Source organism: Aythya marila, assembly GCF_965140915.1.
Source record: "Aythya marila genome assembly, chromosome: 3".
Classification (NCBI taxonomy): Eukaryota; Metazoa; Chordata; class Aves; order Anseriformes; family Anatidae; genus Aythya; species Aythya marila.
The window spans coordinates 38,180,591-38,205,489 of record NC_139044.1 but is presented as its reverse complement, the minus strand read 5'-3'; the positions used below and the strand labels follow the sequence as shown (position 1 = coordinate 38,205,489).

The window sequence follows — 24,899 nt, the reverse complement described above, 5'->3', positions numbered from 1 at the left end:
CTTCAGAGATCATGAGCAATGCCAGCCTTAATGGAGGAGGTTACACTTCACAGGTAAAGGAGATCAAGACTCGTTCCAGGACAAAATAAAATGTATTTGTGATAGTTTCACTTGTTTTTTCTGGATGATGAGAAAATTTATGAAGTGCCTTTGCTTGAGACACTTGATCTACAAATGAGTCTTAAAAGAGAGTTTGCGTTAATATTGGGTTATCAACAATTGCAACAGTTTGGACATCCAAGTTTGTTAGTCAGTTTCTTGCCTGAGGTTGCTCAGCTGTAAAATGCTACTGTGTCTTTTGCTTACAGGTTACTTACCAGGAGGCTGAAGCACACAGGGCATGTTGCACTGGGTGCTCTTCCTGCTGATGCTCTCTGCATGCCAGGCAGCCAAATCAGCTCAGTCTCCTCTTGTATGAAATTGGTTGTGGGATCCCTGCAATACATTACCTTCCCTCTCCCCTTTTGAAAGCATTTTCATTTAGATCCCCAGATTTGGTAAAAGAGCACCACATTGTCAAATCCAGCATTTCAGCACAATCACAGACAAAAGAAATACTGCCTTCTGCCACCTATTGTAATTGAAAAAAAGTTATTAATTTTTAAATGACAGAAGAGTATAAATTAGATAAATATCACTGTCAGCGATCTGCATATATAAAAAGCATCAATTGTCTTTTTGACCTAACGTACCCTTAGACTGGTTGCAGTTGCCACAGATGTAAAAGGCTAAACTAATTTCTTATAAATATCTGCCATGTTATTATACAGCTCTCTCCAGCTTCTGTCCTCATTGCTCCCCCTCCAGCCTCCTCCAGCAAGTACTACTGCTCTAGCTGGGGACTGCACACTGGGGCTTTGCACCTGAGTGGGGAGCACTGGGACCAGTAATCACAGATTTCCATGTCCAGACTGGAGAAATACCCACAAACGTCACGCAAACTCTTCTGACCTACCCGAGTCAACATTATTCACTCTTCAGGGAGCAGGAATTTTCAGGAAAAGAGGAAACATTAATTATGCAAATGTGTCTTCTTGACACACATGAACGGGAGCAGATTTCGCAGATGAAATGTCAGCGAGCCCTGGTGGGACTGGGTCGGTGATGGATAAAACTTGGCCACCCATTTACGTCTCCATGTTGCCCTGTCTCAGCTCCATGCTGGGGGCTGCCTGCCATGGCTCTGCCCATCCTGGTCTCCTCTGCTGCTTGCTGGGTCACGAGCTGTGCAGCAGCGCTGACTCGCTGACACAATTTCATTTCTGCATGACATAACAGAACAGGCCTCGGAGATTCCTTTATAATGCCACAGATAGACATAAACAGATGCTCCAAACAGATGTAATCAAACACAGATGTGATCTGAAGATTCCCAGGCGGGCTCTGGGGTCCAGTCAAATTGCACGTATTGCAGAGCGAAGGCAGGCTGGAAACGTGGCAGGGGACTCACCTTTCCACTCTCCTGGACCTGGCTGAGCAGGGCACAGCAGACACAGCCGTGGGCCAGCTGCTTGCTGAGGGCACCTGGGGGCCACCAGGCTGCAGAATGGGCCCAGCCCCCCTTGCAGTGCCCTCTGCCCCTTGCTGGCTGTGCGGCTGCAGACACTGCTGTCCTCGGAGGATCCTTCTTGTAGCAGATGATCCTGTCAGGGGCAGCTGGTTTTTGTTTTTATTTTTTTTTTTGTTGTTGTTGTTACCAGAAGAGCAGACTGTTTGGTTAGCAAGCAGGCTGCTTTTCCTCAGGAACAGTGGCCCTTTCACTCCGGTGGGTGGTGAGTGACAAAGGGAGTTTTCTGTAGCCAGCAGAGAGGGCAGTGAAGCCACTCCTGCCTGTATAAAAACACCTCTCCTGGGGCAGGTCTGCTCAAGGGAGACTGAGGAGTGAGGAAGTGTGGGACCCAGTGTTAAAAATGAAAGGTGGGAAGAAATGGACTTCGTTTCTGTGGCATCTCTGTGTGTGGTGCTGTCATTGAGTTTCCACCATTTTCCGGTGTCTCCTTCTCCAAAATCTCCTGGTTCTGTTGTTCCCCTGTCTCACAGAAGAGGACACATGCTGGAGGATTGTGGGGAAGACAGGTCAGAAGGTAAACATGGACAAAAAGCAGAATAGTTTTGCAAGAAAGAACACAGACATTTGTTTGCTCTTAGTGCCACCCAGAGCAAGTCCCAAACTGGAGGTGTGTGGTTGGTGGGCCAGGGAGAGTTGGACTCGTTTCAAGGAATTTTTGACTAAAGAATTTCCTCATTTAAGATCCTGAAATATGGGGGTGGAAAAATCCTCGAGATGTACTTATCTAAGCAAATGCAATGTGCATTTCTATGACAGAGAAGTAATCACTTCTTAAATTGACTCATGCTATGGGCTTGATCCAAAGTCCATGGAAAAACTCTGACTGACTTCACAGATCCTTAGGGTGTAGGTGGGAACCTTGCCATTGTCTTCAAAAGGAACGGGGCCAGGCTTTTGCTCTTGGCAAGAAAAAAAAAATCAAAAACTTTATAAATAATTTATTATTTGATTTTCTGTAGCTACACCATTGCTAATAACCTTAAATACCCGTGAGCTTTAAAGCATTTTATACATAAATAGAAATTTTACACATATCTGCTTATGTGATGTAAAAAAGTCACATAATAGAAAAAGTAATCATATGAAGATTGTATAGACCGAAGGCAACTTGTTAAAGCACACCTTTGAGTTCTTTATAATTAAGATCAACTGTTTTCTGGTTTTTGCACACAAACACTTTGCTTTTCAGTACAGCTATTTTATTTAGCTTTTCTTACAGAAGCGAGCTGGGGAACTGTAGGCAGGATTTCATCAAACATGGCAGGCAGGGATTTTTTCAGTTGCTAAATAATTTGAAGACAATGTGAAAAATATTAAAATGTCAACATAAAATACTAATTTGACTCATTTGCCAGAGTCTATATTGTCTGCAGAAAATACAATTTTCAACATTTCTTTGTAAAAGCATTGTAAGACCTTGTAGTTTTTGAAAAGCTTTGAAGAGATCATTTGAAACAGAGGAGTCATTTTAAATTTATAGTGATATCCTCTACATGTACAGTAATAGTTTTAGGAAGAGGGTGAGGATGAAAAAAAATCCCACAATAGTATGAACAAAACTGTCGAATTGTTCTGAAACCAAAAAGAAAAAAAAAATAGATTGAGATTCAGAACGCTGTCTGAGATTTTTTTTTTTGACGTCCCATTTCTTTAACTTCATTTAGATTTTCCATCTCTCTATAAATAGGTAACGCCAAACTAAACTGATTTTGACCTGAGCTGCCCTTGTCCCCCAGAGCCGTCCTCGGGAAGCACAACTTTCCACTGACTCCAGCTTCATGTATGGATGACTCGAGCATGTGGTTTGCGTTCAAGAATGCCCCGTAAATATAAACAACTATTACAGCTCGAGTACATTTAATGACAAAAATGTGCTAATGCTGTGCTGCCTGCTCTCGCTCTCCGCATTGCAGCGCATTGCATTCCTTATACGGGTGATGCCGCTCGCCGTGCCCAGCCCTGCGGGGCCCCCCGGCCCCCAGCCTTCCCCACGGCCCCGGGCCGGGGGGTGGCACGGCCGGGGAAGCGGTGACCCCCGCTCCTCGCAATTTCGGAATAGGAAGGTTTCGCCCGGAGAGGGGACAGGAGCGGGTGAGCCTGTCCCCGACGATCTCCGACAGCGCCTGGTAACATGAAACACCCTGGAATAGCGAGAGTAAAAATCCACCTAAGAGGGTGGCTGCTGGCAAAACAAAAAGAAAAAATCTCCAAACCATCATAAATTCAAAAAACACCCAGCTCCGCGGCACGGACATGGAGAGGAGTCGGGCACCGCTTCTCTCTGCCGGGCCGGGAGCAGGTTATTCCTTCTGCTCTTGCGCCCCCGAAGGCCCGGGAGGAGCTGGTGTGGCCGGGGGCACCTGCCCCGTCGAGGAAGGGTTTTTAATTAAGCACCATAATGACCTCGGCCGGGGAGAGCCGAGACAAGTGCTTTCGCACACCCTGTCGAGAGCTTTCCTCTACCCGAGCCGTCAAAGCCCGGGTAAAGTTACGGCCCCCGGAGGGTTAAAAAACCATCTCACAGCCCCGGCTGCCGAAGGGACCCCTGGCCCCTTTTTCTCCCTGCATGCCCCCATCCTTGCCCCTCTCCGCAGCGCATCCCGGAGGCGCAGAGCCTTGGTCTCCCGACGACACGTTTCGGGGGCGAGCAGCCTGTGCCGCTGCTCCGCTGCTTCGGGGGGTGCCAGGGATATGGGGACGGGAAAGGGGGGGACGGGGGAGAGAGGGGAGCCCTCCCCAAGGGGCTGGGGGACGCCGCTAGGTGCCGGGACCTGCCCCGCCGCCCCTGGGGCTCTGGCCCCTCGGAGGCAGCATCCTTCGAGGGCTGCAAAGCAAATAGTGCCTTGCAGTCGCTGTAATCCACGGTTTTCATTTACTATTATTCAATCAGGATTTATCTCTGTTTTTTTAGGAGGCTACTTTTCCAGGACTGTTACTCGATACTGATCCATTAAATCATTCCAGCTGAGAGATTAAATGTATGATTTGCAACCAGCTGGATTTCTCAAATGGTGTCTTCACCTCCCTTCAGAGTATGAGCAGACCCGACGAGCAAACACTTTGCTTTGGCATCGAAACCCTTCCATTTGCCCGAAGATTACCACACGGAGTTCATTCTACGCCAACAGTATTCTCTTCCTTTCTTTTCACTGGATTAGATTTCCCCCGGCCATAAAATGCCTCCAAAAGCGAGATACCATCGAAATGGCAAAGCACGCCACCCGGGCGGGTCGGCAGCAGGCTCAAACCTCGCCTCGCACAGACGCCGGAGCCCCTCGCAGCCTCTCGCAGAGCCGCCCCGGCTCCAGCTCCCCCTGCACACTGGGCTGCCCCCCCCCTTCGTGTGCCTCGACGTGCGTGGGGCTCGACGGCAGGCCCCGTCCTTCCTCCCCTCCTGCCCAGGTCAGGGGGTTTGTTTTAAATGAATGTCGGGGGAAGCAGTGCCCGGGTGAATATCTTCAAGGCAGCTCTAGCTGCAATCGGCCGGCACCGGCCGATGTAATGAATACACCAGATGTAGAATAATTAGGGTAAAGAGACGAATAATAATAATAAAGGGAAAAACAAAAGCCCCTGGAGGCTGGAAGGGATACGGGGATTTTTTTCTGCCCCGCCGCAGAGCCGTGGCACAGGGGGATTTGTCGCACCTATGGAGGAGAAAGCACCGACATTTTCGGGGCTCCCGGTGTGGGGGAGCGGTGCCGGTGGCCCCCTCGGTTGCCGTTCAAACACCGCGGGTGGGGAGGACGGCCCCCCTCCGCCCCTACGAAGCCCGGGAGCGGCGCGGGCCGAATCCTTCCCGCACGCCGCTCCCTGCGCCCCTGGGAGGTTTGAGTCCGGGAGGTTTGAATCCGGGAGGTTTCCCAACCCTGCTGCTGCAGCAGCTGCCCCCCGCTCGCCGTGCGCGCCCCAAAAGCGGCGAGCAGCCGGCTTCCGAGGGCGGGGGGTCCGGGTGCCGCGCACACACAGCCCCAGGCCGCGGGATTCACGGTGTCGGGAGAAAACAGACGGGAGGGCCCGGCTGTGGGGTCGGGCCCCTCCCGGGGTTGCCACCGGCTCGGGCTTTGGTAATGCCTCCCGCCGTCACCCAGCTCCCCAGTGACAGAGGGGACGTTAATGAGCCGCGTTAATTAACCGCACCCCGCTGTAGAGGGCGGCTTTGGACACCCGGGCACTGCCGGCAGCGCGCAGGGGAGAGATGTCCCCCCACGCATGATTTGCCACGCACCCTCGCGGCTCCCAGAGCCTGCGTGTCCCCGACTTTCCCCCCAAAGCCAGGGGGCCGCTGCCGGGCACCTGCCGTCGGGGCTCGGGCAGCCGCGGCCGAAAGCGGGGCTCTGCAGTGGGATCCAGCAAGCGGGCGTTGAGCCCCCCCGGCCTGCGGGGTCTCCGCGGTGGAAAGCGGGGAGGGGGCCAAAAGGTCCCCTGGGCTCCCCCACGGTCCCTGCAGCGGGGTCCCGGGGATTGGGAAGCTGCCGTCGTGCCTCTGCTTCTCAGGTGCTCTGGGACCGAGTCCCTGATCTCCCTGCCCCGACTCCAGCCTGGCCGCCTCTCACAGCGTCTTTCGGAAAGGTGGGATGTGGGGGGGGGGGGTCCCATCGCGGGGGGGTCCTATCCCATCTAGCGGCTCTGCCCGGCCCCGAACCAAAAATCGCCCTTCCAACAGGAGCCACTGGACTCCGTCCAACTCCGCAGCATACCCTGGGCTTTATAAAGCTGCACTTCTTTACTCTTCGCCCCCCCAACCCTCTTTTTTTTTTTTTTTTTTTTTTCTTTTTCTTTTTTTTTTTTTTTCTTTTTCCTTCCTCGCTGTTGCCAGCCAGTCTTGTTGACCAGCCAGCCTATGTTGACACCCAGGCGAGCTATTGACAGTCGCTTTTCAGCCTCGGATGCCCGGCTCACACGCGGTAATTTTAACGACTGCCTCGGTTTTCACGCTGCAGCCTATTTTTGGAGAGCGGAGGAGCGCAAATGAATATTCCTGATGAAGGCAGCTTTCATCGGGTTCTTTACAAAATCTATATCCCCTTTCCTCCCTCCCGCCCCCTAAATACACACGAACCATACCGAGGTTTGCATTTTTCATGGCGGGACAAGCAAGTCTAAAAAAGGCATGTTTGTTTTTCCTGGCTGTTTCAAATATGTATTTCCTGGAGGACTTCGCATCTAATGGGGTCATCAGAAGCACATGTGCGATTTTCATCTTTCCAAGTATTTTCTCCTCTCCCCCTTCTCCCGAGCACTACTGTGTGCTGATGTAACGCTTTACCTGCCTGCTCACCTTAGCTCCCACTAACCTTCCCCGTTTCCCTATGAGTCACAGCCTCTTGGTAAAGCCTCAATTTGTTTCCGTGTGTCTGTCTGCTTTTTTTTTTTTTTTTTTTTTTTAAGAAACACGGGTTGGGCAGAAGGTAGGGACGGAGACCAAAAAAAAAAAAAAAAAGTCAAATAAAATAAAATAAAATAAAATAAAATAAAATAAAATAAAATAAAATAATGAAAACCTTCACGGGGAAGGACGCGAGCTCTCCCCGGCACGGAGCCACCTCCCCGGCGGTGCCCCGGAGCCCCGCTCCCGCAGCACAGCGGGACGAACCGCTTCGCCCATCCGTGCTCGGCAGTTGAAGGATGTGTTTTTCCAAACCCCAGAGCCACTCTCCTTCAGACAAAACCCTCACCTTTTCCTTGTGTGCTGAAGCACTGAAAGTTCCCTTCAGTGTATTTTTCTTGGCTGCCGGAGCCGCAGCGTTTTGATTCACTGAGCAGAGGAAGTTAAGGAGTTCTGCAGCACGGGGCAGTGGCCAGCGTTTTCATCGCGATCTCCCTACATTATTTGTCATGCTCAAGTGAGGGTTTGCTGAAGGCAAGAGCCTGCTCACTCCGGGCTGCATTTGTTTCTCCTAAAGAAGGCAGGAGATTTTATTTCCGGCGCTGGTAACAGGAGCCCGAGAGCCTTCCACAAGCCCCCCTGGGCAGGCAGTGGGATTCGCTCGTCTTTTGGGGTTGAAATCCCCCCTCATCCTCACACTGGGATGCTCTTGGACCCGAGCTGCTCAGCCTGGGGTAGGGAGGAGAGGAAGGAAAATAGCTTTACCCGGGGCAGCACTCCAGAAATGTGCCAAGCAGGCGATTTTTCTCCTATAGGACGTGCGAATGCCTGCAAAACCGGCTTGTACCGTCGAAAGAAAATGCAGCCCCCATGGCAGCCGAGATGCGGCTGAGCTGCCCGGGGGGTGCTGCTCGCCCCAAGCTCTTGCGAGGACTTGCAGGAGGCGGGCTGTCACGACATGGGCAGCAAACCCCCACCTCCAGCAGCCTGTCGGGATACTCTCCCGCGACCGGCAGGGCTGTCCCGGCAGGGCGGCAGGACAGACGGAACGGCTTTCTGTCCCGGGTCCTCTCATCGGCCCCTCTCCAGCCCAGCACCGGGACAGCTGACAGTCACGTAAATGAAGCCCAGTGCTGCCCAACAGAACAAATCTGCTCGAGCACACCGTGAATATTCAGCGCCCTGCTCTCTAAAGGAATGACTCCAGTTACCGTTCTGGGGGCCGTAAATGCTGCATTCCTTATGTAAATTGGTTAAGTTCTGGGTTTGAGGGCAAATATAATGCACACACATTCACACATTTCTAATCCATCCATCCATCCATCCATCCATCCATCCATCCATCCATCCATCCATCCAACCAACCAACCACCTATTTATCCATCTATCTATCCCTCTACCCAGCTATCTATATGTTTATGTATACACTTATACGAGAGACCGAGAGCGGTCCACCCCCCCAACAAATGCCATGCACCGAGAGGACCGTCCCGAGGGGCTGGAGGTGCCCCGCCTGCCCCGCTTGTTGTCGCAGGGTGGTGACGCCCCTGTGGCCACGCTGCCAAGGGCAACCTCTGTCCCCCCAACCCCCCCCCCAATGTCCCCCACCTGTCCCCTGCCCTCCCACCTCCTCCCCCCCGCTGACCCCCTGTGCGGTCGGGGAGCAGCACCCGGGGAAGGGAAGCGGGGTTTCGGTGGCTTATCAGGGGCGGCCTGATATTCCCATTGCTCTTGAGAACGGGCTCCAAAAGAAGTCACAGAATCAGGGAATCAGAGAATATCCCGAGCTGGAAGGGAGCTGCAGGGATCACCGAATCCAGCCCCTACTCGAAGGAGGGCTTCAGCCAGCCAGGCTGCGCTACGGGGGCTCGGCGGTGGGGTTTGCCGGCCCCCCTCCCGAATTAGCCAGGGGGAATTTCATGGCTAAAGCCTGCCAGATCCGGAGCGACTTCTTATTTATGCCCCGAAACCTGCGGGTGCACCCTGCAAACAAACAACGCGGAGATGAAATCTGCCCCGTGTAACATAACGCTAGTGAATCATAACTAATCTGTTTAAAACCGAGGATTAGTCACGTCAGTTTCGGCATATTCCTCTATCGGGAACTTTTTTTTTGTGCGTGGAAAATCGGGGGGATTTGGGCTAATTTACCAAACATCATTACTAAGGCAAGTACGGTCCGATAAAATGAGTCTTAACATGTACGGCTTTTCAGGTTGTATTATACACCTCCCATCAGCTTGGCTTTAAGCTGTGTGCGCCCTTAATGCTAGATTGACCTCCAGATTTCTTTTTTTTTTTTTTTTGACTGCATGATTTCGGTTTCTGGCTGCCTTTAATTGACTTCAGCGACTTGCGTTCTCTTCCTCTCTCCGTTTATAAGCAATCCTCTCTGCAATTTACAGGAGTTTTCATCGCCCCTAGCTTTCAAAGGGCCTTCTCACCCTGTCAGCCCTTCATTTGCTTTCCCCGATCGAATTCTGCCTCCTCTGTGCAATATGACCTTTTATTAACCACCTACATCCCATCCTGTTTTGATACTGCTTCTTTAAATGTTCCCCATCTTGGCTTTAGTCTTTCTCTAATCGTTTTTTTTTTTTTTTTTTTTTTTTTTTTTTTTTTCTCCAGCGGTCAAAGCCTTAAGGCTCTATGTCGGTTTCGAGGCCATGTTTTATTAACCCAGGCATTCTGCCTTTCTCCGCAGATCCCAAACTTTACTTCTATCTCTAAAAATAAAAATACTAAATAATTAACTAGCCAATTAATTCATTCTTTGCAATATTGCACCACTGCATGTGTTATCTTATAGGGAGCAGGGAACTTCTGTAGCCCTAGGAAGCAGTGATTCCTATACACGCGAAATGTTTATTTTCAAAGGATTAAAATTCATAGCTAAAATTATTAGATGTCCCTCAACGGAAATAACAGAATCTGCCCCTTAGACTCGTGTGCACGCACGAACACACTCGTACGCTCTCGCAGCAGAGGCAGCAGGCGCATCTTCTCCACTGCTGGAAAATTACCCCAAAGGGCCGAAATGGGAGAAGCATCACCCTGAATATATCAAGTAGCCCAGGTACCTTCTCCTCTGTAATGATGCAATATCTTGCTTGCCCCACTGAACCCCAGCATAACGAGGACACTGGATTTTTAACCAGGGGCAAGAGGGGTCTTTTTCGAGGACGATCTTCCCCCTTACTGAACTTCACACCCTCACTGCTAGAGACTTTACCGGGGCCCTCAGAGAACAGTGCTTTTAGCGGACACCTACAAACACAGAAGGTGCTAATCCAGCCCCCGATAATATCAAATTAGGACATTGCCCACACCAAACTCTAGCTGACTGAAACTGCAGCCAGCGTCTGAAACCTGGGCACGATCTTTGCTGATCCACGCATATTTCTATCCAGCTTGAAGCCATATCGTTTTCTCGGCTTATTTTTCACAAGAAACTCATTTTAGGGGAGGAAATAAGCATAAAAGAAACTCCGAGAAAAGTTTCAATTGGATGATATATTGCTTTGGGGTTCTAGCAAAGAGCTGCTGGCGAGGATGAGGCACCGTGGGTGAAACACAGCGCAGCCCCACACCGGGCGACTAAAGGGCGCTGCCTCTCTCGGCTTCCAACCCTGCCCATCACCGTAAGAAGCCAGCCTTAGCTCCTATCCCTTAACGAAGCAAAACTGCAAGCAACGTGCCTGCCTCTTTTGCCACCCCGTGCTTACGAAAAATAGCCTAAACTACAAAATAATAAGAAAAAAAAAAAAAAAAAGAAAAGAGAAGAGAAGAGTAGAACATTCCCGTTGTCACAAACTCCCGCACAGGCTCTGGAGGAAGCATCTTCGGGCCTTTGCCTCTCCACCACTGCCCTCCACGGTGCACCGGGGTCAGGACGGACCCACGGCCGCAGCAGACCGGCCCCCGTCCCGGTGAGGCGGCGGGCTGGGGGAGAGCCCCGGACCGGGGGAACTCCGGGGATGGCCACCACCCGTGGGGCCAACCGGGCTACCGAGGTGCCCGAGCACCGCGGGTCTGCTACCAGTCGGGCTGAGCCCAAATGCATCCCGCCCGCGAGTGATGCAAGCGCACGCCGAGCTAGATTTCTAAATTTTATTATAAAATAAAAGCAGAAATATTTTCCAAAGAATGTATTCACATAATATAAACAATAAACAAAACTAAGGTCGGGTGACTTGCGGTTGATACTGTCGTTTAGGTCTACACTCGAGCAGCAGTTCCTCTTCTCTCAAAGCCCGCTCCTGCCCCCGGTGCACGCCGCAGGCAGCATCTGCCCCCCCCGCTCTGCCTTCTGCTGGGACCGGGCTCGGGCCATCTCTTCCTTTCCCACCCAGCAAATGGCGAAAGCACCACATGGACAAGGCCGTAGAAGCCGCCTCTCTGCATAGCATCAGCTACAAGAAGGTTACAGAGTCTGCCTAGAGCGTGTCGCTGCTATAATTTGACTACAACTTTTGTATTCTTAGTTGAAATTGTACATCGTACACCTGCCACAGATACATAACTACAATAGGATAGCGGGAGCGATGCGAAACTTCCCAACAGGCATGTAAACAGCGGCCTTGCACCCCCCCCCGTCCTCCCCACCCCCCGAAAAAAAATATTACAATGTGCCTCTTCACCCACAGACCGGGCCGACCAAGCAACATCAACGAGAGATTTGGGAAATCAAGGCTGGGAGGAGCTGCCCCACTGCACCGTGTTACGGCCTGGCATGAAAGCCACAGGCCCTGTCTGACAGCCTGTCCCCACCTGGGACCAGCTTTAAGCAACCCTCCAGGCTTTTTACACCATTACTGCCCACAGCTGAGTCCAATGCCTTCCAAACCTGCAGCCAGCCTGCTGCCAAAGGGCACACAACACTTCCACTAAGGAGTTTGTCATCGCTTTCAAAAAGTCTCTGGTAAGATTAAGGAAAAAAATATGTAAGAGTAAAGGAGGCGCGAAGGAGGGAGCGTGTACACGGTTTTAAGAGCCCAGATCGACCAGGTTGGATGACATGGGGTTGAGGATGGAGTCCTGCAAGCTGTGGTGGTGCATGGGGTCGGTGCTGGGCACGGGGATGGCGCTGGGGCCCTGGGGGTGGCCCAGGCCGTGCAGGGGCTGCAGCCCAGGGTTGGAACTAAGCAGCAGCGCGGGGCTGGAGGAAGTGTGATCCGGGGTCCCTGACGGCGTCTTCTCGTCCTCCGAGCTCCCCAAAACTGTCTTATTCCCGTTCATTGACGCCGAGAGTGGGTTGTGGCTGTTGGAGTTGGAATTCTCGTTGTTTTCCCTATAGGAAACACAAAAGAGGGAGGGAAGTCACCGGGGGGACGCGGGACCGGCGGCTTCCCAAACTCTGCAAACCTCCCGGGCCTCTTCGTCTGGCACAAAGGGCCAAGGGCCGCCGAACTTGTAAACAAGAGTCTCCCACTAGCCCGGCGGAAAGTGTCACTTTGCCAAAACGTCATTTTCTGCCTCCGTCTATCACAAAGCGTTTACACGGTGTGGGGAGGGAGAAAGGGGGGGAGGAAGGGAAGAGGAAGGGATTAAAATTAAAAAAAAAGGCTTTCACACTTGAAAATTGCTCCCCGAGCTAAAGAGAAGCAAGGCCGAGGAGAGGCGGCTGCACGCAGGATTGCTCCGTGCTGCGGCCCAGCACCAGCCTGCCTTTTGCTTAAGTAACCGGACATTTCCCCCCCCCTCTCCCCAAGCTCAAAGCATAGCCCGATATGGAAGATAAGGCGAGCAAACAGAGTTAACTCGCTTATTTCCCGAGCCCTGGCTGCTCTCCCCCACTCAGGCTGCCGTTCCCGGCGCGGAGGGCGCAGCCCGGGGGGGCCCCGTTCCCTGTGGGGCGAGCCTCAAGCCCCGGCCGCCTGCCTGGCTGGGCAAGGCGGCACGGTGTGCCGGGAGGCACCCCCGGGTAAACACCGAGAAATCGCTGGAGGTTTGCCAAGCCCGTTCAACAAAAAAAAAAAAAAAAAAAAAAAAAAGAAACTTTTTTTTTTTTTTTCGAAATAAGAGGGGTAAGATGAGGTGGGGGCGACCGTCCCGTCAAGGCTAACTCGGCTATTAGAAGTAGCAACCCTGTAGACACAGCCCTGCCTGAAATACTGAAGGCGTTTTAAGTGGATTCAAAAGCTTCTGCGGAAGCCTTGAACACGCTGCATGGCAGAGGGGCCCGATCCCTCAGGATTTGCTCGAGGGAACGGGTGGCCATTGTGCCGACATTTTTTGCTCGGTGAGGGCAGCAGGATGTGGCTTGAGACACATTGCGGCAAAAAAAATAAAAATCGAAAAGAAAGCTCTGCTTGAACAAGTTCCTTGAGTAAATGGCAATCCCAGGAACGGTCTGTTTTCCAACGCCTGGAGTGTAATATTAGGTTGAGTGTATTTTTCAATGTCAAAAATCTTATTTGTCTCTGGAGACCTTTAAAATTTGATTCCTCGGGAAAAAAAAAAAATGGAATGAGTGTAACCTTCATTTCCTTTGGATATGCGAAGGTGAGTCCCTGCTATCAGCAATAAAAAGGATCTCTAACATCTCGTAAAACCAACACTTGCAGGGATTTGAAAGAAAATTAAAGCGCTAGCACCGTTTGGGGAAATGCGTGGAGCAAATCTGTGCGGAGCCCGAACCTGCCGGGCTGCACAGCTGCGCGGCCGAGGCGCTCGCCTGTTCCAAACCTCGATAGGCAGAAAAGCAAAACGGCGTGTCCTCCGTGGCGCGGAGGTGCGGGAGATTTCTAATCATCTGTTAATTAACCGTGCAGGACGTACGAGCTGATCGAGAGAGCTGGGAAGGAGGCACAGCGCAGCTGGGACACGCTTTTCGCTTCCTCGGCCCGTCTTTAAGGCACAGGGCCGGCTGAAGGCAAAGTACTCCCGAGTACGCGGGCATTAATTTCTGCCGGCAATTAACGGCCCCTTCCCTCAATTTAACGAGAAAAGCACAGTCTCGGAGCCACGGTCGGTATGAGGAGATATTATATAGAAATATGCATACGTGAGCACCGCGCTGGGTGGTGAAGCCGAGGTGCAATTTCACGATCAAGGGCAGAGAGTTGTCTTCCCTCCCCGTCTGCCCGTAAGCGGCCCGATCTGCAGGGCGCACATTTTGGGGGCTCCCTTCTCAGCGCTGCCCTCGCCTTATTCCCTCGTCCCGCCGCTCCCTTTCGGCAGCGGGCAGCCCGCAAGGACGCGCACCGACGGCACGGGCCCCGCCGCCCCCCGGCTACCCCTCGGCTGGTCAAGGGGCCCGACCGCCTCTCCGGGGGCTTCCTTCCCCTCTGCTCATCCCGGACACGCGTGGAGCACCCACGGCGCCGGCCCGCCTGTCTCCCGGTTCCTCCACCCCGGAGGCCACGGGCGCCGTCGGGGCGGCCTCCACGGAGCTGGGGGCGAGCAGCAAGCCGAGGGGCCGCGGGCGCGGGGGAAGCCGTACCTTTCCTTGGCCTCGGCCGCTCGGTCCCGCTGCCGGCGGTTCTTGAACCAGTTGCTGACCTGGGTGGTGGTGAGGCCGGTGGCCTCGGCCAGCTCCCGCTTCTCGCGGGGGGACGGGTAGGGGTTGTGGGCGTACCACTCGCGGAGGACGCTGCGGCTCTTCTCCTTGAAGCAGTAGCTGGTCTCCTCGCCGTCCCAGATGGAGCGGGGCAGCGGGAACTTGCGGCGCACCCGGTACTTGCCCACCGCCCCTAGGGGTCGCCCCCGCAGCTTCTCCGCCTCGATGTAGTGCGCCTTGAGCCAGAGCTGCTGCAGCTTGGGGTGGTTGTGCGCCGAGAACTGGTGGCTCTCCAGGATCTTGTAGAGCTCGCGGAAGTTGCCCCGGTGGAAGGCCACCACGGCCTTGGCCTTCAGGACGCTCTCGTTTTTGTGGAGGTGCTCGCACGCAGGGAGGGACCAGAGGAACCGCCCCAGCCGCTCGATGTTGCCGCCTTGCTGGAGCACCTCGCAGACGCAGGCCACTTGCTCTTGGGTGAAGCCAAAAGTCGGGAGCATCGACATGGTGAGCCCTGCCCCGCCGCGCACCCTACGGCCGCATAGAGGGGAGCGGCGCGGGGCGGCGGGCAGCGCCCGGCATGCGGGGCCGGCCCCGGGGCGGCGGCGCCCGGCGGGGCCTGGCGGGGGTCACGGCCGGGCGCGGGGGGCCGCGGCCATCGGCGGCGCCCGGCCCCGGCGAGGCAGCGGCTTAAAAAAGGCGAGGAGCGAGGAGAAAGCCTCGGGAGCCCGAGCGCGGAGGGCGTTTTCCCCCGGCCGCCTCCTTTTTGTAAGTCCGAGTTGCGAGAGGAACTTTGTGCCTCTTTTGTCTCCTATCTGCAGCGCTCGCAGCGGCCGCGGCTCTCCCACCCCCACCCCCCTCGGCCGCCGGTTTGGGATCTCCCTGCTTCCCCCCCACCCCCCTCCGCCGAAAGATCCCACATAATATAGTGGTAAAGCCCCGCTCCCTCTCTCCTCTCCCTCTCGGAGTTTTTCCCCCCTTTCTTTCTCTCTCTCTCTCCCCCTTTTTTTTAATAATATTATTCTAAGCTGGCATGAAAAGTGATTATCCGCGCTGTGATTGGTCCGGTTATCTGACCCGGGGACTGCCAGGAGAAGACAATAGTTTTAGTCAAATTATTTGCCATGGTGACGCTGTCAATCAGGGGTAACCCGATCTGTTTTGAGGTGGCTCCCCGGCTGGCTTGACAGATTGCTCAGATCCACTCAGAGGCGGCCCTGCGAGCTGAGATATTAGCTAGCGAGGGAGAAATTGCCGTCGTGATTGACGCTGCGGGCACCCACCGGCAGCGGGGGAGCGGGGAGCCGCCGCCCCGTCGGGCTCCCGCCGGTCCCGTCGGGGGGAACCCCCCGGCCCCGGCCCTTGAGGCGAGTTCCCTGCTCCAGGCTCTGCCTCGCCCCCTCCCCAGCGCCCAGCAGCAACTGGCGGCGAGCCTTCTGGGGAAGGGGCCTCCCGCGTACAATAGGGACCCTGTTCCCACCCGGGATCCCGTTACACGCCGGCCGTACCTGCCCGGAGAGGGGACCGGCTGCCGGTAGGGCCCGAGCCGTGCCCGCCTGGCCCCGCCACTCGCCTTTCCTCTCCCGATCCCGACGTCGGTTCCTGCACCGCTTCCAGCCCCGTGCAGGGCTGCTGCGCCCCGGGGGACACGCATAAAAGTTGGGGACACTCGGCGTGACCGCGCGGCCCCTTGTCACCCCCTATCCTTCCCCGTCCCCTCGGTGCGGGCGAAGCGAGAGCCGGCCGGGGGGGCTGCGGGGCCCGGGGACGGGCGCAGCCCCCTCGGGAAGTGCCCTCAGGCTGCAGGCGCCGGGGGGGAGCCCAAGTGAAAGCGCTCGGCGGGAGCCCCTCGGATGCCCCCCGCCGCTGTGCGTGGCCCCAGGGCTGATTTCACGGCCCGAAATGTTCTGTTTTGGGGGAGAAATAACACAACCGCTAGCAAGTTCTTCCGACGCCTTTTGCAGCCTCCCCAGCTCGGCTTTGCCGTCGTGCGCTCCCACCTTTCTGACAGCCCCCCAGCTGCTCCCCTGCGCCTCGGGGGCTCGGTGAGGCCTCGGAAGCCCCGGCCGCGGCTCCCCGCCCCGCAGCCCGACCCTACGGAGCCCCCGGGCCCTGCGGAGCAGCCGGCCGGGGCTGGCGAGGCCGAACGGCAGCGGGCGAACCGGCCCCCGGGGCCGAGGGAGCCGGAGTCGAAGGGGGGCAGCGGCTCCGCCGCGGCCAGAACCCGGCCCGTCGGGGCGCCTGTGCGCACCCACCGGCCGCGTGTGGAGTTTTTCGGGTGAGCCCCGTTTCGGAAGCCCGGTGCCCGCCTACCTGTGCGAGCCTCTCCGCAGCCGTGCAGAAGCCGTGGGAAGCGGGCGGCCCCCGCCTCGGCTCGCCCGGGGGGCGCAGAGCAAAGCCGGGGCTTCCTTTGCAGGGCATTCGTTTCAAACGAATTTGGGAACGTCGGTGGCGGGTCCGTAAAGCCCCTCTGCACCAGTCTCCCTCCCCCCCGAGCAGAATTAGCACTCGGCCGCTCAGCGTCTTGCCGCTGGCCGATTCCTGCGGGATTCAAACCGTGCTTGTTTGGAAACGATTGCGTCCCGCTCTCCGCGCTTCCCGCTCAGCCGCAGCAGAGGATGGGGCGCAGCTGGGGCCGCAGCGGACGGCCGCGGGGTGGGAGAGAGGATCTGCTTCAAAAATGCTCCTCCGAACAGACACGGCGAGGGAAGCACAGATCCCGTCTCCCACCCCCGGGAAGCACGGATCCCCTCTCCCATCCCCGACCTCTGTGCTTACTCCGGGCGACTTTCGGGAGGGAGAATCCGGCGCCGTCCCGCTCCCCTCGGCGGCCGGGGCCGTAGCAAAAGACAAAAGAGCTGCAGAGGTCTGGGCTCCCCTCCCGCCTCCGTGCTACCGCGCTCTGTCGCTGCACGTTTATCGGGGATCTACCTGACTCCGCTTCCTCTCCTTCCGTCTCAGAACCACAGCGGCGGAGGCTGAATGGGAGCAGCTGTTCGCCCTAGCCGGAAAGGAGATGTCAAAACCTGTTGCGTGGACGGAGCTCTGAGAAAATCTCTTCTTAGCTCCCTAAAATGTGAGTACGGACCCTACACGCAAGCCCCTCCGCAGGCGCTTTCACTTCGGGCGGCGGTGGCCGGGCGGCGTGTGTCGCCGCTTCCCAGAGCGATTGCAAATTAGGGACAGCTGGATCCCAATGCTCTATAACTGCTTTTAACTTTGGGGCAAGAAAATTCTTCCTATTAGTGCTAGAAGAGGGAGCAGATACCGGCTGCTGAGCCCCGGCACGGGGCGAGTCAAGTTGCGAGGGAATCAAACGATCAGGCGAGGAGCTTTTCTGGCATGTGCAAAAGAGCTCGTTCACTGCAGTTATATTTCAGAGCAAGAAACAATCGCCTGGTAACATTTGCCCCCCGTCCGACGGGAACATTTTGAGGGGTGTCTCCGTGCAGCCGCAGCCAAAGGCTTTTCTGGGCTGCCCCAAACTTGCGCCCGGCCCCGCTGTGCCCGGCGCAGGAGCCCCGGGTTCATCCCGGTCCCGGCCAGGGAAGCGGTGTGACTGACCCCAGGACACCCTCAGCAGAGGTCTGGCCCCTCCGGGAAGTCGCTGCCGAGCACCAGGCAGCGTGCGGGACCGGCAGTGTCAGCGCAAGTGGCTGTGAAATAGGAGGAAAATAAAAAAGTCGTTTTTTCTCTCGTAACGCTCCCGTTATTAACCAGGACGAGGACTTGCTGAGGGAAGGGGGGGGCTGAACGTGTCGCTCCCTGGGAACTTTTAATTGCACGTTACTGCCTTGTGTCCATAAATGAGTGCCAGGACAACGCCGCGGTTATCTGAGAATCTCCCTCTCGGCGGTGTCTCCACCGTCTCCTTCGAGACAGCAGCCTGCACGGGAGGCTGCTGGCCCGCACCTCTTCCATGACACACAGAAACCGAGCCTCCCAGCCTCCTGCCTGCAGCCTTCCCCGCGGCCCCCCGACTGCGGCCCCTGTGCCCCCCTCCCATGCCCTGCAGCATAACCCTTTTACACAGGCGTAAACGCCTCCGGCTGTGCCTGGGGGGCACCGGGGGAAGCAGGAGGCAGAGCGGTGGCTGTGGCGATGGCAAGCCCCCACGACACGCAGGACACTCACGATCCTGCCGTCGGCCTCAGCTCCCTGCGTGGGGACGGAGGGAGGGAGACGGAGGGTGTCGGTGGGACGCTTTTCTCGGCCCTGGTAGCAAGCAAATGACCAACCCGGCAATCCTCATGGCTTGCCCACACGTGCCCACTACCGTGGCAGGGGCTGTAGGGAGAACAAGCGACAAACAACTCCAAGTTTTCGTTTATTTCATTTTTTTTTTTTTTCTTTTTTCTTTTTGGGGTGGGGGTGGGGGTAGAAGGCGAACACAGTATGCCTTCCCTTTAAAACCAGACGACTGACGTGGACGAAACCCTCCAGCAGTTAACCTGCTCTTCCTGTTATCTTTTTTATAAATCGTAAAGACCCTTGCCAGGATCCCAGGCCTGCGTGTCCTGTCCGTTCCCCCTCCTCTTTCATGCTCCCCTTCCCGGGAACCCCATTGCACACGTTTCGGGCCCCACGGCGGCAGTTTGCAGCCCCCCTCCCCACCCCCGTGCGCTTTATTCCCGCGTGTATTGAATTCCGCGTTTTGTTTCAAAACAAAACGGGCTCTAGCCCATCGCAGATGGCACGTAGAGAGCCCGAGATCCTGCCCCGACCGAAAATGAAAACATGACCGGGATCACCGCGAATAACGAAATTAAGACAAACAACAATAGCTTGTTGTTCCGTGATTTGAGGCGAGAGGAAGAACTGGAAGCTTTTTGCAGCGAGCTGCGCGCTGTTCCTCGGGGGGAGCCGCCGAGGATGCCAGCTATGTAGCGGGTAACTCGATTATGCTAAGAGAGGGGCCGGGCGGGGCGGGGGCGCCGGGGTGCCCGGGCGGGGGGCCCCGAGCAGCGGCTGCGCATTTTTCAGGAAGATGGACGGCTTCGGAGGGCTGTCCGAGGGGGTCTCGAGGGATCTTGAGGCTCCGTGCCCCCCTCTCAAGGCTCTGCAGCTTTCCGTGCTCCCCACAAATCCTACAGCCGCCCCACTACCTTCTCATGGCCCATTCTCGATCTCGGGATCGGGGTTCAAGGTTTTCGCTTCCTTCACCCTCACCCCCAGCACCAACATTGATTTGGGGTTCTCCCCCCGTCCCACAGCCAGGCTTCTGTCCCGCGGCAGTGGGACACCCGTCGGGGGGCTGCCGGAGCCCAGCCAGCCCCCCCCCGGTGCCGGCTGCGGGCTGCACCTCGGATGCTCCGCGGCACGGGAGGACTGAGCGGAGAGCTTTACAGACAAGACAACAACAACAACAAAAGGCACATATGGTTAAAATAAGGAGAGGGAGCTTTCCGCCTTAGGGGATTGGCAATAACTAGCCAGAAATGTAGGGCACTGCGTCCAAAGTTCTGGTGGGCTTCTGCAGGATTGACAACTTAAATCACACTACAAGCATCAATTTGACAATATTTGTAAACTTCTTGTTTCCAGGGATCTTCTTGATCAGAGATAGACCAGGTTGGTATGAGCTCGAGCCACGAAGGTCTTTTATTTTTTTTTTCCTCCTCCTTTCCCCTCTTCCGAGTTGATGAATAGCGATCAGGTTTCTTTTAATGGCTGCCCCCTATTCTCACAGCCTCCCACAACTAACCCAAGAGCCTGTTTCCTCGACCTCAGTTAATTCCACTGATTATTCCAAGATGATGAGGAAAAGCACGAAGATTGTTCACTGCTCCTACTGATTCAAGGCATTTTTGTTACCATCTCCATCCCTGGCTCACGGGGATGTAACCGGGGAGTATTTTTAGGAACAGGCCGCCCTTCTTCTCCTTCTCCCCTCCCTCCCCAGGCAGCTGACATCTTCAGGGCCTTGGCCGTGCCCTGCTTGGTGGCCGTGCGACCCCCGCCCTCGGGCTGGGGGACCTCAGGGTCTTAGGGGTGTGGTGTCGGTGAATTTCTGGACGGGGTTCGGGGCGCCGAGAGGGCGTCGCCCCGAGGGAAACAGACCCCGAGCCGCCTCCTGCCGCGCCACTCGGATTTTCGGCTCCCCTATACGAGCCAAACCGGCCCCCCGAACCCGGGCGGCGTCGAGGCCGGCCCCGGAGGGCCGGAGGGGGAGATTCGCTCCTAGAAATCTCACTAGAGGGCTCTAAGGCTCAGCTCCCAGCACTGCCGAGAGGAAGCAGGGCTTCGTCCTTGCTGTCCCGCCGGCTTCCGGACGAGCGGCTGCAGGAGCCTAAAACCGCCCCCGCGCCGTCCCCCAGGTGGCTCACGCACGTCGTGGCCACGGCCAGAAATCCTCCGTGGTCTTCTCCTCCTGCCCTGCCCCACCACGGGCTGGTGTCCCCCCACCCCGGGCACAGCGGTCCCAAGAGGTCCCAGGGGGTCCCACCCTCTCCTGCATCCCTCGCACGGCAAAAGCGAGACGAGCAGTCCCCAGAGCATCCGCCATTCCCATCTTACAGTTGCTCCTCGACACAGGTATCCTCGGCAAAGATCGGGGAGCAAGAAGGATTTATGGACCTGTGGGATTTTATTTTCACCGCAGGAAGACCTTACGTGAGTTCTTCTGTAGTCTACTGAGCTGTGTGCCCATAAACACACCTACCGGTCAGATACTGCAGCACTGGGACAAGCTGAAATGTAAGGTAGAGATAGCAAGTAATGCACACGCATATATAAGTGTCAAAGAACACTAACTGACTTACCAGAAATCTGTTTTCACTGGGGATTTCTTTCCCGTTTTAAATAATTTATATAATTTGCCGTTGTGGATAAATAAAACCAAGCAAGACTCTATCAATTAAAACCATGAGAATTAATATGTATAATTTGAATTTGAATTTGAATATATATAATGTGAATTAATATGTATTGTGACATTTCATAAAATGTTGCAATGCATTCAATTTGTTTTAACTTCCCCAAAATTTATAAGGAGTAACAACATTGCATTATTTACAGAATTTAGGAAATGCAATTTAGCTTGTTTGTCATGTCTTGCAGTTTTCTCAGAAGCTTTGTACACAGATCAAAACTACAGGGAAAAGCTTTGTGGAAAGTTAGACAGTTTAGACAATTTAACTGCAGTTTAAAGCTGATCCACTTTCCAGTGGAAAATTTGCTACTTCCGAACTTGTGAAAATGTTCTGTATTTTCCTCTTGAATTGTTTAAGCCTCCTCTTTCCTGGATTAATTCTGCCTCTGCCCTTTGATATCTTCTCTCCTTTATTTCATAGGTTCTTGAATCAGTTCAAGTGCACCACGGACCTTTTAATTCCCAGAAAAGTTATGCAATTTAAACAGACCTGGTGTCCCATTTCATTCCATTTTTTTTTTTTTTTTCATCAATTTTATCTTTGTTCTAAACAGAGACTTTAAGACTAGTCTGATATTGACTTTGTTGATTATTTAATATGCAGAAAAGGCCAGTCCAGTAAATTCTGGATTTGTTTTCAGGCAGTTAAGCTACTAAAGCAGGAAAGGCTAAGGCTCTATAACTTGCTGGTTAAGAAATAATCTTCTACTCGGCTGCTATACCCTTTTCTATTGTCTTCAACAGTCTAGTCATTTGTGCATGGTCAGGTGTGTAATTGTACAGCCTTTCCCCAGCAGATACCAGATACCAGCAGCAGTGGACACCAGCACTGCATACTGCACGAAGGGCATGAGCTCGAGCACCACATTTGGCTGCCAGCATGCTCCCAGGCACAGTTTTGGCCATGATCTCTCTACAGCAGTAGCTGGGGGTGCTGTGCACATTACCAATTGTTACCAAGCTGCTGTCTGCACTAGATTGTACCTGGTTTGGCTCCCTCTATCCCATGCTATTCCACTCCTCCAACACTGTCCCAGGAATTTTTGCAGTCCCAAGTCCCATTCTATGCCCTCAGTCCACACTCCAACAGTGCTTCATGCTATTAAAATATCCCTTGAATAATTTACAATGCATACTTTATATTATCCCCAATACTCAGAACTAAAAACTCAAAGGAAATAATATATATTTTTTGAACCACAGAGGCACTACTTGGAATTCAAAGACCAAGTGACCTAGCCTGAGGGCCAGAGAATTGTTCCTAGCCATGTTTCACTTAGCAATAGGGACACATTTTAACCAACTTTGCAAGAAGGGACTTCTTGAGTGCCACCTTCTTCAGACTCCTTATTTTTTCATTCTTCTAACAGAGTTTAATAGTGCTTAAATCATTTCCAGTAGTTTCATTCTCCCCATAAGTTGCAGAGGAAGACCAGATGCTTAATGTAGGGCCAAAGATTTCACTGAGTGACAGAGAGTTGCAAAGCATGGGATTCTTGTATAACTACCTCTTAATTTTTGTATATCTGCTACCTTCCACAGCCAGAAAACAATCAGGAAAATTTTTGTTAAAGTGTATATATATATATATATATATATATATATATATATATATATATATATATATATATATATATACATACGTATACGTATATGTGTATGTTTATGTGTATTTATGTATGTCTAACTGTTTTAATTAAGATTTGTTTAATTTTACTTCAGGGAAAAACTGAGATTGTCATTTAAAAAAAAATCTAAACAGTAGAATAACCACATCACAGTAATTTAACTTGATAAACATTTCCTTAATTACGAGGTCCTGTTGGTTTCAGTCACGTAAGAGATCTGGTAGAAGAAAGGAATGGAGCATGAGATAAACTGGACAAAGCCCAGGAAGAATTTTACAGAATAAAGGATTTTTCTTTATTCTTATTCTTATTCTTATTCTTATTCTTATTCTTATTTTATTTTATTTTATTTTATTTTATTTTATTTTATTTTATTTTATTTTATTTTATTTTATTTTATTTTATTTTATTTTATTTTATTTTATTTTATTTTATTTTATTTATTTTTTTTCCTCTCTGATCAGTATTCTGAAACAAATACACTTTTGGATGAGGGTGTTATGTTCATGTTTATCTTCAAGTGGAAGGTTGGCAGCAGCATTTGGCATGCATGGAAGAAGTCTGGGATCTGGGCCTTATAGTCATCGTAAAGAAGTGAGCTTCAGCTTCCAAGAGAAGAAAGTAAAGAGGTATAATTGGGTGAGTTACTTGAGTTATGATGTGGAAGCTAGAGTGTAATAAGCATGTTTAATGTACATACGGGAAGGAAAAGTGCTCCATGCCAAATTGGATGCCAGACTTCTGGCTGGCAGAGGTGAACAAGCAGTATTAATTCAGTAAGGAGAAGGCTGTGCCTGAAGATGGTTCTCCTAACTCATCAGATTGCTCTTTGAGACATTTGACTAGAGAGAACAGAAATGGGACCGTTAGTGTCAGAGCAAAAAGAATAAACAGACTGCAAAACAAAAGAAGAAAACACAGTCCCAGTGACAGCAGAGGAGGCTGTAGATAGCAAAAATGATCCTGGGACTGCTGGAGGCCAGCCCAGGCTGGCTGCAGTGATCTCTGGCCTTAAATGGGATGAAGTCTTCAGCTGGGTGACAGACTCCTGGAGGGATGGGAGAGGATGAATTCAGTCCGTAAAACATCTCTTTTCTCTACAGCTGCAGAAAGTATGAGGAGGCTACATCATGGGGGAAAGTTTCAGCTAGGGAAAGTTAAAGGAGAAAGAGTATGCCTGTGGTCACCTCAAAATCCTCTGTGGCAAGGAGCTACAAACAGGGAGGGAGGAGTCAGGAGCATTTTTATTTTCACGGATTAATTTTTAAAGGCAATAGTCATGTTCTTTGTGATTTTTTATTATTTTTTTTTCCTCTAGCTGAATAAGGATCTTCACATCTCTATTGGATCAATAATCCATGGCCAACTCCAAGACAGAAGTGTGCAATGTAAATGTAAAACACTATAATTATTTTCATGTAATTAGAGAGCTTGCACTTTGCTTCACATTCTCGAGAAATTTGTCTAGGTGTTTCAAACTCAACTGACCAAAGCCTTTATGTTTATTCAGTAATCTACCTCTCAGAGAAATCTGAGACCATGGATGGACCCCATTTCCATCCTGTTAAAGATGCTTTGTATTTGTCGTCATTATCTGTGCAATTTGTATTTGCGTAAAAAGTAATAGGGGAAATATCCCAGGTGTACAAAAGTTAATGGAAGGCACCCCAGCAGTGGTGGGCTCTGGACTGGGATTCTGAAGAACTGGAAAGAGTAGGGGCAAAAAGGAGTTTTGGCATGAAAGAACTAGTAGAAGGGGGCTTACAAGAGAAAAAGTTTGAAATCTTCCAGTGATGTTGAAGAACTTCCCTTGGGCATCTCCCAGTTAGGCACCTGGCACACTGACTGACCATTTAGGATTGCACAAATCTTGACAATATTGCAAGAGTAATATTTTCATGAGGAGGAACTGTTACAGAACAATGCAAAGTCACTTTGGTCTTCAATGTCAGGCAGGCATCTTAGGAAGATGAGTCACTTAATTATTAATTATGACTCTTAAA

The 24,899-nt window shown here is 52.9% G+C and overlaps 1 protein-coding gene and 1 long non-coding RNA gene across 2 annotated transcripts; one reads left to right on the top strand and one right to left on the bottom strand.

The window, feature by feature from the left end:
- Positions 1–11,001: 11,001 nt before the first annotated feature.
- SIX2 (SIX homeobox 2) lies at positions 11,002–15,129 on the bottom strand. Its single transcript, XM_082755634.1, has 2 exons — positions 14,344–15,129; positions 11,002–12,189 (listed from the first exon to the last, which is right to left on the bottom strand). Exons 1-2 carry the CDS (start codon positions 14,901–14,903, stop codon positions 11,886–11,888), a joined length of 864 nt encoding a protein of 287 aa, XP_082611760.1. The 5' UTR covers positions 14,904–15,129; the 3' UTR covers positions 11,002–11,885.
- A 4,136-nt stretch (positions 15,130–19,265) lies between these two features.
- On the top strand, positions 19,266–24,581 carry LOC309877158. Its single transcript, XR_014317320.1, has 3 exons — positions 19,266–19,287; positions 23,361–23,535; positions 24,215–24,581. It is a non-coding gene; the product is annotated as an uncharacterized lncRNA (long non-coding RNA).
- The last annotated feature ends 318 nt before the right edge of the window (positions 24,582–24,899 follow it).